Genomic DNA, 11,826 nt, shown 5'->3' with positions numbered 1-11,826 from the left:
GAAACAAAAATGAGACAAAACAAATATAATCAGACTTAAATGCAGCTGTAAGTCCCTGACTCAGGAACACTCAAGTTGGCAGGTTTCACAGGTGTGAATAGACCTCACATTGGGTTATTTATGCTTTAAATTGTATATTTCCATGAGAGGTGTGTGGGATTCACTTTGTTGCACTTACGAAAAAATCAGGTGAATGGACTTATTCTTGGTATAGAATTTGTTTCTGAATTAGGGATTTAGTGTACACAAATTTTTTCTGCCCTGCTTTCTTTTTTTATCTTTCCTTTGCCTGACTCCCTCCCTCTTTTCTCCATTCCTTCACTTTTTTTCACTAGTAGCAATGGACCTGTCCAACAGTCCAATGCTGAGCATCTGTTTTGTTTTGAGTTCTGGGCATTTCTTATGCCTGCACTTGTGCTCAAGTTGTGATAATTTGCAGCAGCCTACAGAATGCTGGGAAAACAAGTCTGAGCCAGTGGGCTAGGCCAAAATTGTCCTTTTCCTTGATTACCTGGTTGGAAGTTCCTAGGCCCACAGTCACCTCCTAGCTCAATGCATAGGAAAACCTAAGTTTAAGTTTGTTTCTTGCTGATGTGGTCCTCAACAATGTCCCAAGTTCATCTGATCTTATGTTCACAGTTTTCAAAAGCTTACAGCCACGGATATGGCTCATTTGTTTTGCTTGCATGGATGTTTTCAAATTCAGCTTCCAGTGTATTTCTGATTAATGCTTCCACTTTTCCCAAAGACATGGCCTTACTTTACATTACTGCTGTCCCTGCAGCCCTGGGCTGACAGGACATAGTCAGCAGGTAGTCCTCTGGTGACATAGTCAGTAGGAACTCCTTTGGCATTCAGAGGCTAAATTAGGGCAGCCTCCCGGGTCACACTGGAGGGTGGTGGCCTGTAGTTGTGAGGACTTGATGGCAGCATTTGCTGTGTGTGGGCTACTGGGAAGCGTCCTTACACAATAAAGGGAGCACAAGTCCAGGAGGCACAAGGGCTCTGAGGACAATACCAGTGAAAGGTTCAGAAATTCCGGTAGCAGTGCACTCCATGACCCTGTGGAGCTTCATTTGTGTTTGCCAATGTTGTTTAAAAGTGTCCATGAAAAAGATTGAGTTCCTAACTGTCTTAGTTACTTTTTACTTGTCACTGAGACAAAATGCCTGAAGCCCAAAGTTGGGAAAGGAAAGGTTTTTTTCTTATAGTTTTTGGAGGTTTCAGTCGACACTTAGTTGGTTCCAAGACAGGCGGGCATCACTGGGCCACCATTCATGGCAGCTGCAAACAGCAAGCTCGAACCAGCAAAGAGAAAAACATACCTTCTTCCTGCCATTACATCACATCCTGGCTCTGACACCATCAATCCAAGCACTATACAATGAACCATCACAAATGAACAATGCAAACTCATGAGGCCTGGGGGACACATACACAAACCATGACACTAACTGAAAATCATATTTCTATTTCTATTGTTGTTTGAAATAAGGTTTCATTCTGTAAGTAAAGCTCACCTTGAACTCACAATGTGGTCAATTCTGGCACTGAACTCACAATGATCTTCCTGCCTCAGTTTCCTGAGTACTAAGATTACAGATGTATGCCACCACTGTTTGGCCTAAAAGTTTTAATAAACTATTTAAGAATTGAAAAAAAAAAAGAACAAAACTAAATGGCAACAAAAATGTCATAAAATGCAATATGTACACAGATTGTTTTTGATATACCCTTAAAATGCACTTTTAAAAACGTCTGTACAGTATGTGAGTGAAAGAGTGTGTGCGTGTGTGTGTGTGTGTCTGTCTGTCTGTCTGTATCTGTGTGCATTTTAAGAAAAGATTGACTTAGTCCAATCAGCTGCTGAGATCATCATTCTCCTCCTTCTGCCTCTTGATTAGTGGGATTGAAGATCTGGACCACTCCTGACTCAGATCATTAGACTCACTTATCACTGAAGTAGAAAGCAGAGGTAGAACCTGGATCCCTCCACTTGTATTCAGGCTTTGGGAAGTGGTGGATTAGGGACTTTAAATACTCAGGCACATTTCCTGGTCAGGGGCTACATTTCTGGTAGGGAGTTGCCACGCAGACACAGCCAAGAACAACAGGTTTTGAGTGGCATTTGAACAGCTTCTTTTCATCCCTGACTTTAGGATTCTAGGAAATTGCCTAATCTAGCACTGTGACCAATAGGGAAGAAAGACTGGATTAGGGGTAGAAGGTCCATAGGAAGTACAAGCTTGATTTGAAGTCTAAAAATCCTTCAAGAGCTGAATGAGGTGGCACGTGTCTGTGATGCCAGCATTTAGGAAGTTGATGCAAAAGGATGGCCAGAAGTCTGGGCTACACAATGAGATCATACTCAGCTTGCACTTCAAAGCAAAACACTGCCTTTAAAATATCCATGAAGAATGCAAGACATTTTTAAATTAAACTGGACAAATAAACAGAACAGAAAACTTACTAGTATTTCAAAAACCATTTTACTGGCTTTGTATTCAAAGGAATATAAGCCAAAAAACAAAACAAACAAAAAGCACTAAAAAACACAAACTAATCATGATCATTTCAACTGACAAAATCTTTGAGAAAATTCAGTCATGAATTCATGGAATGTTAACCCCATTCATGAAAAGGAATTCATTTCTTTTTAGTAATATATAGCAATTTGAAGTGAACATGATAGGAATTTTAATCCCAGAGAGGTGGCAGGCTAGGCAGGAGTGTTACATATTGGAGCTTATCAAAGGGCATACTTCAGCTTATTTATTTATTTTCAGTACATAGGGTTGATTTCAATAGATTCACAATGAGGTACATTGTAGTTCTGTGAAGACACTCATTGACTGACTGATTGATTGATTGATTGGCTGATTGATTGATTTATCTATCTGAGACAGTATCTTTACTTATTTTCTTGCATTCATGCTGACCTTGAATTTACAGTGATCCTCCTGCCACAGTCTCCAGAGTTCCGAGAGTACAGGTGTGAAGTACGACACCGGGTGAATCTTTATTTTGAGGCAGGATCTGGTGAACTATTCAGGTTGGGTAGGAAATCACAACCATCCTTCCGTCCACTGCCAGAGTTCTGGGAATAAATGGGGAAACACCATGCCCAGACTCTGCTACCATTTTATAAATAAATATACATCTTTGTTATCTATGTCAATGCCAAAACCACTATTTTTACCAAAAGCGCATTTCTTACTAAAAATTTTAGATACTGCCATGCAGAATACAGTCCCCCTCACAAACTGCTCTCACTAGGCCTGAATCACCAGCAGGAGGCAGGCTTGTCCCATAACTTGGAATCAGCTGAACTAGGGATGGAGGCAGCCTTGTGCTCCCATCTGCAGCCCTGCTGGCTGCCAGAGCTCTGCTTTTGTGAGGAATCCTGAAGAGTAGGTTGCCACATGGAAAACCATGTTGCATTTGTGAACTTGTCCCTGTTGTCCCCTGTTCCTGAGAACAGGGGAAGTGTGTTGATGGTTAGAGAGGCAGACCACTGTCCCTACTCACCGCAGTATATCATGTGTGCTGTGTACTTAATCAAAACAAAGCATGAATCTGTCCAGAATCATACGGTTTAGTCTTCCAAGATTTTAAAGAAGCTACCAGTGCATAATCACAGATAATGGGTAGTTCCAATGGGTCTTGTGTCAAAATTTCTTGCAGAATTTATGGGTGTGGTGGCAAAAGACTATAATTCCCATGCTGGGAAGGGTGTGGGATTTTGATTGTATGAGTTCAAGGCAGGAAAGGGCTACATAGTGATTTCAAGACCTGCCTAAGTTGCATAGCAAGACCTTGTCTCAAACAGTAAATAAATTTTGGAAAAGGTTTTTTGTTTGTTTGTTTGTTCGCATCCTACTGCAAGTCCAAACTTGGGAAGTGTTATGGTTGATACATGAAGTCTACTTGAGAAGTTGAGAAGTTCAACTGGGCTGGGAGCCAGGGTCCTTACTTGTAAATATCCTCATTCTGTGTAAGAAGAGGCAATGAGGTTTTATGAATGCTACATCTTCCCTGGTGGGAGAGTTGTCTTCATAGAATATGAGGGATGAAAAAAGATTTGCTCTCCCCTACTTTTGCTTTTTTGCTTCTGCTGTCTTTCACCAACTTGAACTTTTGCCCCAGTGACATGCCACCTTGCCTTGGAGCCAGCTCTTTATTGATTGAAACCTCCACAAACCATGACCAGATAGGTTTCTAACCACATGAATCTGCCACATCATCAAGGCAATGATTCAACATGATGAGGGGAGCATAAAAAGAAATCTTGTCCGTTTTTTTTTTGTCCTGTGCTACAAGCTCCAAAATAGACTTCCTATCTTTCACTCCAGTGGACACCAAGGATTCCCCAATCCCCAACTTTCACATACTAAGACATGGCGATTATCCATCACTGTTAGCTAATCAGATCCCTCCCCCAAGACCATAGGGTAAGTGACCCTGAAACCTTTATCCAGAAACAGCACTTGCATTCTCATAGTGTGCATCTCTCCCGTGCTTGCATTAAAGGTCTCTTGTTGTCGCTCTCCTCATTTCTCAACTTTAGTTGGAGTGCCAAAAATACTCAATCATGAGCTAAATAAACCTTTCCTTACCTAATTATGTGTTTCATGTATTTCATCCAAGCAACAGGAGAAAAATAAGCAAGATAGACATCTACTGCTCATCTACTTGTTAAGATTTTTGTCTCTTTCTATTTTGAGATAGACTCTTGCTACCTAAGCCAGGCTAGTCCTGAAATTGTGCTTGTACCTCAGCTTCCCAATACATAGAGACTAGAGGCATACACTGTCAATCTGACTATGAAAAGTTATGTGTTTTGGGCCACCCATGGGCCAACAGAAGGAGCACTAGATGCCAACCCCTTCCTGTGGCTGTACCATGTGAGGGCCATGGGGAGGATAAGCAGTCACCAATTCTTTCTGCCACATGGGCTAGGAAAAAAAGAAGAGCCAAGGTCCTTCCTACCCCTACTGATGCCTTAAGCTATTGGTTTATCTGGAGAAACACAGGCTGAGACAGCTGTTGAAGTAAAATAAAACTTAATGCTTGAAGTGTTTAGTGTTCCATTGACTTTGAGGCATAAACCCAGTAGTCTGACCATCTAGTTGGCACATAACAAAACACAACAGAGCATCTATGGGAGATCTCTTTCTGAGATGGTAACTATTGTTGATTCCCTATTATTTTGTTCTAAAGTCCTGTAGCATTTTCAGTGTTTTATTTTGTTTGGTTTTATTCTGTTTTGTCTCATTTAATTTTATTATATCTGATGGCATGGGCCAGTATTTGAAAAACAAATGATATATTATCTTTATCTTTTGATTTATAATTTGGATTTACTATTATCTTGTTTTGAAGTCCTGTATTGAATTGCTTCTTTTGTTTTTGTTGGTTCTATTCTGTTCTGTTCACAAGATTTCACTATGTTGGAGGTATGTGAGATATTTTGAAGTTAACAAGAGACGATGTGGCAGCTCCCCAATCTTTCAAATGTGCCCATGTATCATCACACTGTGCTCTTGAAAATCTATTCTTTTTTTAAATATTAGCAATGATTGATTAAATACAGGAAAAGAAATAGGTTCTGGAGAGTGAGTTTGGGCCCAAGCAAAAGCAGGAAAAAAAAAAAAAACCCATGCTGCAGGATGGGGACAGGCCACCGTGCAAGATGACAGAGTGTGATGATGAAAGACTATTTTTGAAAGCACTTAGGGCAGTATAGCACTTGAACTCCTTTAAAGCATTACAGTGTTACCTGAATGTCCACTCCTAACCAGTGTTTCCTATCTGTATGGGGTTTCCTCAGAAGCACTGTCATGGTGGGAATGTCCATTACCTACTGGCATCATGGAATCTGAATAATGTTTCAATCTGTGAAAACTATGTAATAGGCAGAGGGCTGGTGCTGTGTGTAGCTGTGTAACAGACTGCTTGCCTGACATGTGCAAGCTCCTGGTTTAATCCATGAAACTACAGTAGGTCACAAAGATTTGCCACTTAAAGTGGTGGATGTGTTTGTGGCCCTTTAGAAGCCTGAGGCAGGGGAGCCAAAAATCAAGTCCATCCTGGGAATACAGCCACTAAGTCAGACTCCAGTCTGTGTTTTATTTTGTTTGTTTGTTTGTTTGCTTGCTTGCTTGTTTTTTGAGACAGCCTCACTGCATTTTTTGGTTGGTTTTGCTTTGAACTCCCTGTGTAGGCCACGCTGATGGTAAATTTGCTGTGATGTTCCTGCCTCATGCTCCTGCATGCTGTGATTATAGGCAGGTGTTGCCACTCCTGATAAGGGCAGTCTTAAAATAAAAAATAACAAGTGCCGGGTCTGGAATAAGAGTAAAGGCCACAAGTTCCTAAACGAGAGCCACAGCGAATCAGCACTCAAACTGAAAACTAAAATGAAAACATTCTGATAATGTAGAGACCCAAATTGAGGTCCAGGCCCAACACCACACTCACACACACACACACACACACACACACACACACACACAAGTTCAGGTTTTTGACAGCTTTAGAAAGATACTGATGTTATTGCCAACACATATTAGCAAACTGTGAAACCCTGATTTGGGATTTTGTCCCCTAACACAGCAGACAACATATACAATCATGGGGGCAGAGAGGAGCCACTGAGGGTTGAGAGACGTTTCAGACTGAGGCAGGGAACTGGTTCCTGAGAGGCGCGGTAAGCTGGGTGCTGGGCAGGTGGCTCTGGGTGTTTCTATGGGACCCTCAGAACAATCCATAACTTGTGTCCCGTAATTACAGGATCTGATCTAAGGCCTGGAAGAATTCTCAGCATGAGAAAACCAAGAAATTCAGTGGAAGTTGCTTGAGAAGGTAAAATCTAAAGATGGGAGCTGCCACAGAGCTGAGAGCACAGCTCCTGTGGGAGAATGAGAGGGTCCCACATTCCCCTTTCTCTTGGGGAAATTGGAGAGGAGGAAACATAGGTGCAAACCAAGACCCGGTTATCCTAGGGGGTGTGAGTAGTGGCCTTCACCTTTATTGTCAGGGTTCTTCCCATAGAGGACATTTTCCAGGCAGAAAGGATCCATGGACAGTGGCCAGGGATTTCAGTCTGAAGGAGACTAAAATGAGGCTGAAGAAACTTCAGTTTTAAGTAAAAAGCAGCTCAGTAATTGAGGCAAAGTAACCTTGAAAGACATAGTGGCCTTTTGTTTTGATTTGTTCTGTGTTTTGTGTAATGGTTAAGAAGTAAGCCTTAGCCCCAGCTACATCTCTGTTCCTTGTTTTGTTTTGCTTTGTTTGTATACAATGTTGTGTCACTTCCACTCCAGCAGTGTGGCTGTCCCTTGGGCAGGCAATGAAGCACTTTGTGCTTGTAGCCAAGGACCAAAAAATGAGTCACCAAGACACACCTCTGAGGAGTGTAAAGGATTTTTGATCAGCTTAACACTTCCCCAGAAAGGAGTTTTTCTCCTTATTCTTAGGCTGTTACAGGCCTTGAGTGTGTCCCTAGTGGGTGTGGTTTGGTGTCACAGCAGCTTACATGGACTGATTTTCCCCGGGATCTCCCCATTTGTTTCTTATACCTTGAGTTCATCCTTGGCCTCCCACAGCAGGTGTGTTTCTGATCCCAACTTCTACAATGCTACCAGAAACTCTCCTTTAGTGAGTTGGTTTTTGAAGTGTATTTGAAGTTGATAACCTTAGCTTACTCCAAAAAAGAGGCACAGAATGAAGAGGAAAAAGCAAGTACAAAGGTCTATTCTGGCAGCACAACTTTTTCATGCATTAGCACTCACAAGGGCAAGCCCAGCCCCGACATTCAGAAGGATGTTGCCTGGAATCAAAAATCTCTACAGCTGCATCTCAGTGGGAAGGCTCTAAGATGAGCTCAGCAACATGAGCATGTTAGAAAGGGGGAGAAAAAGCAGGAAACATGGAGGTAATGTATGACTAAGAAAAAGTAAAGGATGGTAAGGGAATGCACAATACAGAATATCTCTACTTGCTTCTGTGAGTTCCTGAGGCCAGACCTCACTGATCAGAAAGCTCAGGGCCTTTTCCCCTCAGTTACTGAGATTCATGAGCTCTAAGCTGAAAATCAGGTAAAATGGTCAGAAGGAAACCAGATGACACACTATTTCTGATCATTCCTTTACATTCATCAACATATTTATCTCAATAATGAATTCACATCTACAAATTCAAATTCATATTTTTGATCCTGTCTAGAACCCAGGTACACAAAGGTCATTTCTGCTCTAAAGTCAATGATCCTTCAAAGTTGCTGCATCCTGTCCTTGTCTCACCCATATTGACAGAAGAGCTCTGTGCTCCTGGGGCCCAGAAGGAAACATATGATATGCACATTCAGCTAGACAGGGACACAGGCAGGGCATGGACTGAGGTGAATGTTATGCAATGGCCAGGTGCAACAGCATTCACAGTGAAAATTACAAAACCAGACTGTCCTAGGATGATTTAGTGGCTTTATGATGCTCCTAATTGTTTCCTGAACCTGGTTCTGTATCTGCTGGTTGACACCATGTGAAGGAATGTAAACCTCTTGAGGAACAGAGTGTAGCTCCAGCCTTAGATTGCTCATCCTGGTGGTATGGCACAGCAGGCTCTTCATGGTGTCTATGGAAATGAAATTCCTTATGAAGCAGAAGGCAGTGAGCCTGGAGCAGCAGCTCAGGGCAGAGAATAAGGCATGGAACTGAGCATCTGTGATCCCACAATTTTCCAAATGCAGGATGCTCAAGGTGGCTGCAACATTCTCCAGCAGAATTTTGAGGGGCTCAGGACTGAAATCAGTCAGTTTTATGTAACTCAAATCCAAGTGTTTTAGGTGTCTGGTGATTTCCAAGTGGGGCATCCGGTTCCAGTCAGTATGTGAAAGCTGGCAGTGAGTTAATGAGAGAGTCTCCAAGGGACACATCAGGCACCTGCAGAGAGAACAATTGGTTAGGCCTGGCACTTGGTGGTGCAAATTAGGGGCTGGCGGGAAACAGCAACATGGAGGACCAAGTGCTGTTTGAGTCAGCCCAATTTAGGCACGAATCTTCCACCACTTGTTTGAGTGGCTGGGTCTTTAACCTTGGCAGTCCCCTTCCTCACACCCAAGCAGAAAACCTCAGCTCTTTCCTGATGGGGGTGACAGGACACAAACAGGAAGGAAAAATCAGAAAAGATCTGGCCAAGACAGGTTGCCCAAAAAGCTCTCAGCAGATTATGTGTCCTTGTTCCCTGTCATGGACCTCTGTTCCTTGTTATTATCTCCAATTTCCTATACTTCCCATCTGGTGATTGGCCCACCATGGAGCAGAGGCATCTCATAGTGATTGTTAGGAGGATCAGAGAAAGGCCCTGGTGTTTATCTGCACCTTATGCTTAATAGGCTTGTTGAGGAAGAAGTCACACACCTGCTTTCACAATATCTGATCCCCATCTCCTGGCTTTCTGGAAGCCTTTTCCTTTCTGTCTGTTCCAATATGATGGCTATGTGTCACTATTTTATAGGAGTAAGGAATGAAAAATATCAATGTGTTGGTACTCCCGTGCTTGATCTCTGTCACATCTCCCATGAATGGTACACTGCACATGTTCCCTCATCTTTTATGAACAGAGAAATTCTTTTCTGAATCTGCAGAAAGACTCCCAGTTCTTACCTGAGTACCAGGTCCAGGTGGCCTTCCACGAAGGAGACAGAGTTCATATAAATCTCTTGTAGATGTCCCAGCTTAAGAAATTGAGACATGATTTGGGTGAGCCACAGATCTCTCTTCTCTGGGTGAACATTAGGAATAGGAAACACAGAGATGTCACACAGAACTAGCTTGTGAAGATTTCGCATCTGACCCAGAAAAGGGGCAAAAGAAGCCAAGGTATATAGTGTCCAGTAATGACCCACACTCAGCTCCTGCACAGAATCGAGGTTCAGCATTTGCAAGACCTCTGTGATCTTTTCAGAGCACTTTGTTGTAATACACAGCTTCGTACAATCCAGCTGCACTAGGTGTTCCCTCTCTTGGGCCCACTTGAGGAGGGAGAATTGGAATGGACTCAGATATTTTTCACTGAGCCACACATCTAAAATCAGTGTAAGTGGCTGCTGTTTTGCTATCCTTGGCAGAGTCTTCTCCGTTTTTCTCTTCCTCATGACTTCTGAGGAGGAGGCTTCCAAGTCATTTGCAGCCCAGACTCTCCAGAAGTACTGGTTCTCATCCCGCATATCCAGCACTTGCAAATTCAGCCTCCTGTGAGTAGACCAGGAAGGAGACTTAAGAATTGAGCCTGGCACCCAGTTTCCTCCTGTGATGTCCACAACTCTGGATTTTATTGCTATTTTCTTTTCCTACTGCCCCTTGGATGTGTCCAGTTTTTACTTCTAGTGGCTATGGCAGGATTCAGGGACTTCTTGCTCCTTTAACTGCTGCCTCCAGCATTAGCTGTCCTCCCTTTCTGGCTGTCTCAGTGGCTTAGCAGTGGGCAAGGCTTTTCGGACTGTGTGTCACTCAGCAGCAGAAGCCTCTGCTTCACTCTTTAGCCCCTACATTCCCTGTCACTTTCAGTCCCTGACTCGAAACCCATGGCCCTTCCTGCAGGATGCCTGGGTTACACTCACCTGGAACAAAGCTTCTGGCTCAGGAACACATCGAGCCCACCCAGCACAGCTTGTAACATCCTGTTCTGCACCTGGACAACATCCACCTGAGTGTTTAAGTTCCTTGGTTTCCACACGCTTATCAAGGCTCCCAAGGGCAGGTAGGGAAAGGGCCAGGACAGCACCATGGCCTTGAGGACTTCAGTGTGTCCCCTGGTGAAGGCCTCCATGAACACTGGTGGGAAGAGCTCTCCTGGCAAATCCTCCATGGCCATCATGGACAAGGCCTTGTCATTCAGCAGACTCTGAATTGCCAGTTTCAGCAGTCTGTGTGGGGACTGGATGCTCATCCTGGTGAATCTGGAAGGCCGGAGATGCTGGGGAAACATTGAGAAAAGAGACATCCTTTCAGGGTTGGCTGAGACACACATTCACACCCATTGGGAAACAAATGTGCTGCCAAACAGTCCCTGGTTCAAGAAGGGTAGCAGAGTCCTCAGTTTGTCCCAAATCTATTTTGTTTTTATTGTCCCAAAGGACTGCTGCTGCCTGCTAGCACCCAGATGAAGCAAGGTGATAGCAACACCTGAGCATTTCCAACTAAGCAACCTGAACTCTGCACCCACTGCGAAATGGGAACCAAGAAATCAGAAACTGACTCCCATGTGTTGTGGAAAAATATTCTCATGCTCACTCCAAGGAAATGTAACCAAGAAAATGGAAAAGTCATATGGCCCAGTCTCTAAATTCCCAAATACACTTGCTAAAACAAATATGTAGACTATGAAATGAATACCATGAACTTTTATTTTAAATAATGATAGAATCCTCGATTCCTGTCCTACACCAGAGCTGGCAGGAGCAGAGACAGGTTTTTTATTTTTGCCTCCCTTTTGCTTCCCTGGCTTGGTTCATCCATCACCTGGAAGTGGAAATAGAGACTCAGTAGAATGAACACTCAGTAGTGTGAGCTGTTGGTTTGGGAATTTTGTAAGTTGTGAAACCTCTGGTTGAATTAAAATATAGTGTAACCTCAGGAAGTCACAGTTCAGAATTTAGGGCCTCTGTCATTCATGAATTTTTCTTTAAACCCTGATTTGTATTTGTTTGCAGGAACTTCCTGAATTTTACAGAAACCCCAAAAGTCTTCCACAATTTTTTTTCATGTGAGGTTTTCAAGTAGTCAATCCAAGAATATTATTTAGTTCTCCTTGCTTTTGATTGAC

The 11,826-nt window shown here is 43.0% G+C and overlaps 1 protein-coding gene across 1 annotated transcript; it reads right to left on the bottom strand.

The window, feature by feature from the left end:
• Nucleotides 1-3,969: 3,969 nt before the first annotated feature.
• LOC100719424 (PRAME family member 20-like) lies at nt 3,970-10,950 on the bottom strand. Its single transcript, XM_063235225.1, has 4 exons — nt 10,622-10,950; nt 9,666-10,253; nt 8,513-8,942; nt 3,970-3,990 (listed from the first exon to the last, which is right to left on the bottom strand). The coding sequence occupies exons 1-4, from the start codon at nt 10,948-10,950 to the stop codon at nt 3,970-3,972; spliced, it is 1,368 nt and encodes a 455-aa protein (XP_063091295.1).
• Between the last annotated feature and the right edge of the window lie 876 nt (nt 10,951-11,826).

This window comes from Cavia porcellus, unplaced genomic scaffold (genome assembly GCF_034190915.1).
Source record: "Cavia porcellus strain 051 isolate PalLab524CR breed Dunkin Hartley unplaced genomic scaffold, mCavPor4.1 scaffold_25, whole genome shotgun sequence".
Taxonomy (NCBI): Eukaryota; Metazoa; Chordata; class Mammalia; order Rodentia; family Caviidae; genus Cavia; species Cavia porcellus.
Note: the sequence above shows the minus strand (reverse complement) of the source record. Positions and strands in the feature narration are given on the sequence as shown.

What these genes read in the sequence shown, in the direction of transcription:
- LOC100719424 (XM_063235225.1), bottom strand. Translation starts at nt 10,950, where the DNA reads ATGAGCATCCAGTCCCCACACAGACTGCTGAAACTGGCAATTCAGAGT. An exon ending in AGCCAGAAGCTTTGTTCCAG is followed by an intron (nt 10,254 to 10,621) that starts GTGAGTGTAACC and finishes GTCTACTCACAG; the next exon opens with GAGGCTGAATTTGCAAGTGC. An exon ending in ACCAGCAGATACAGAACCAG is followed by an intron (nt 3,991 to 8,512) that starts GTTCAGGAAACA and finishes CTTCTTACACAG; the next exon opens with AATGAGGATATTTACAAGTA.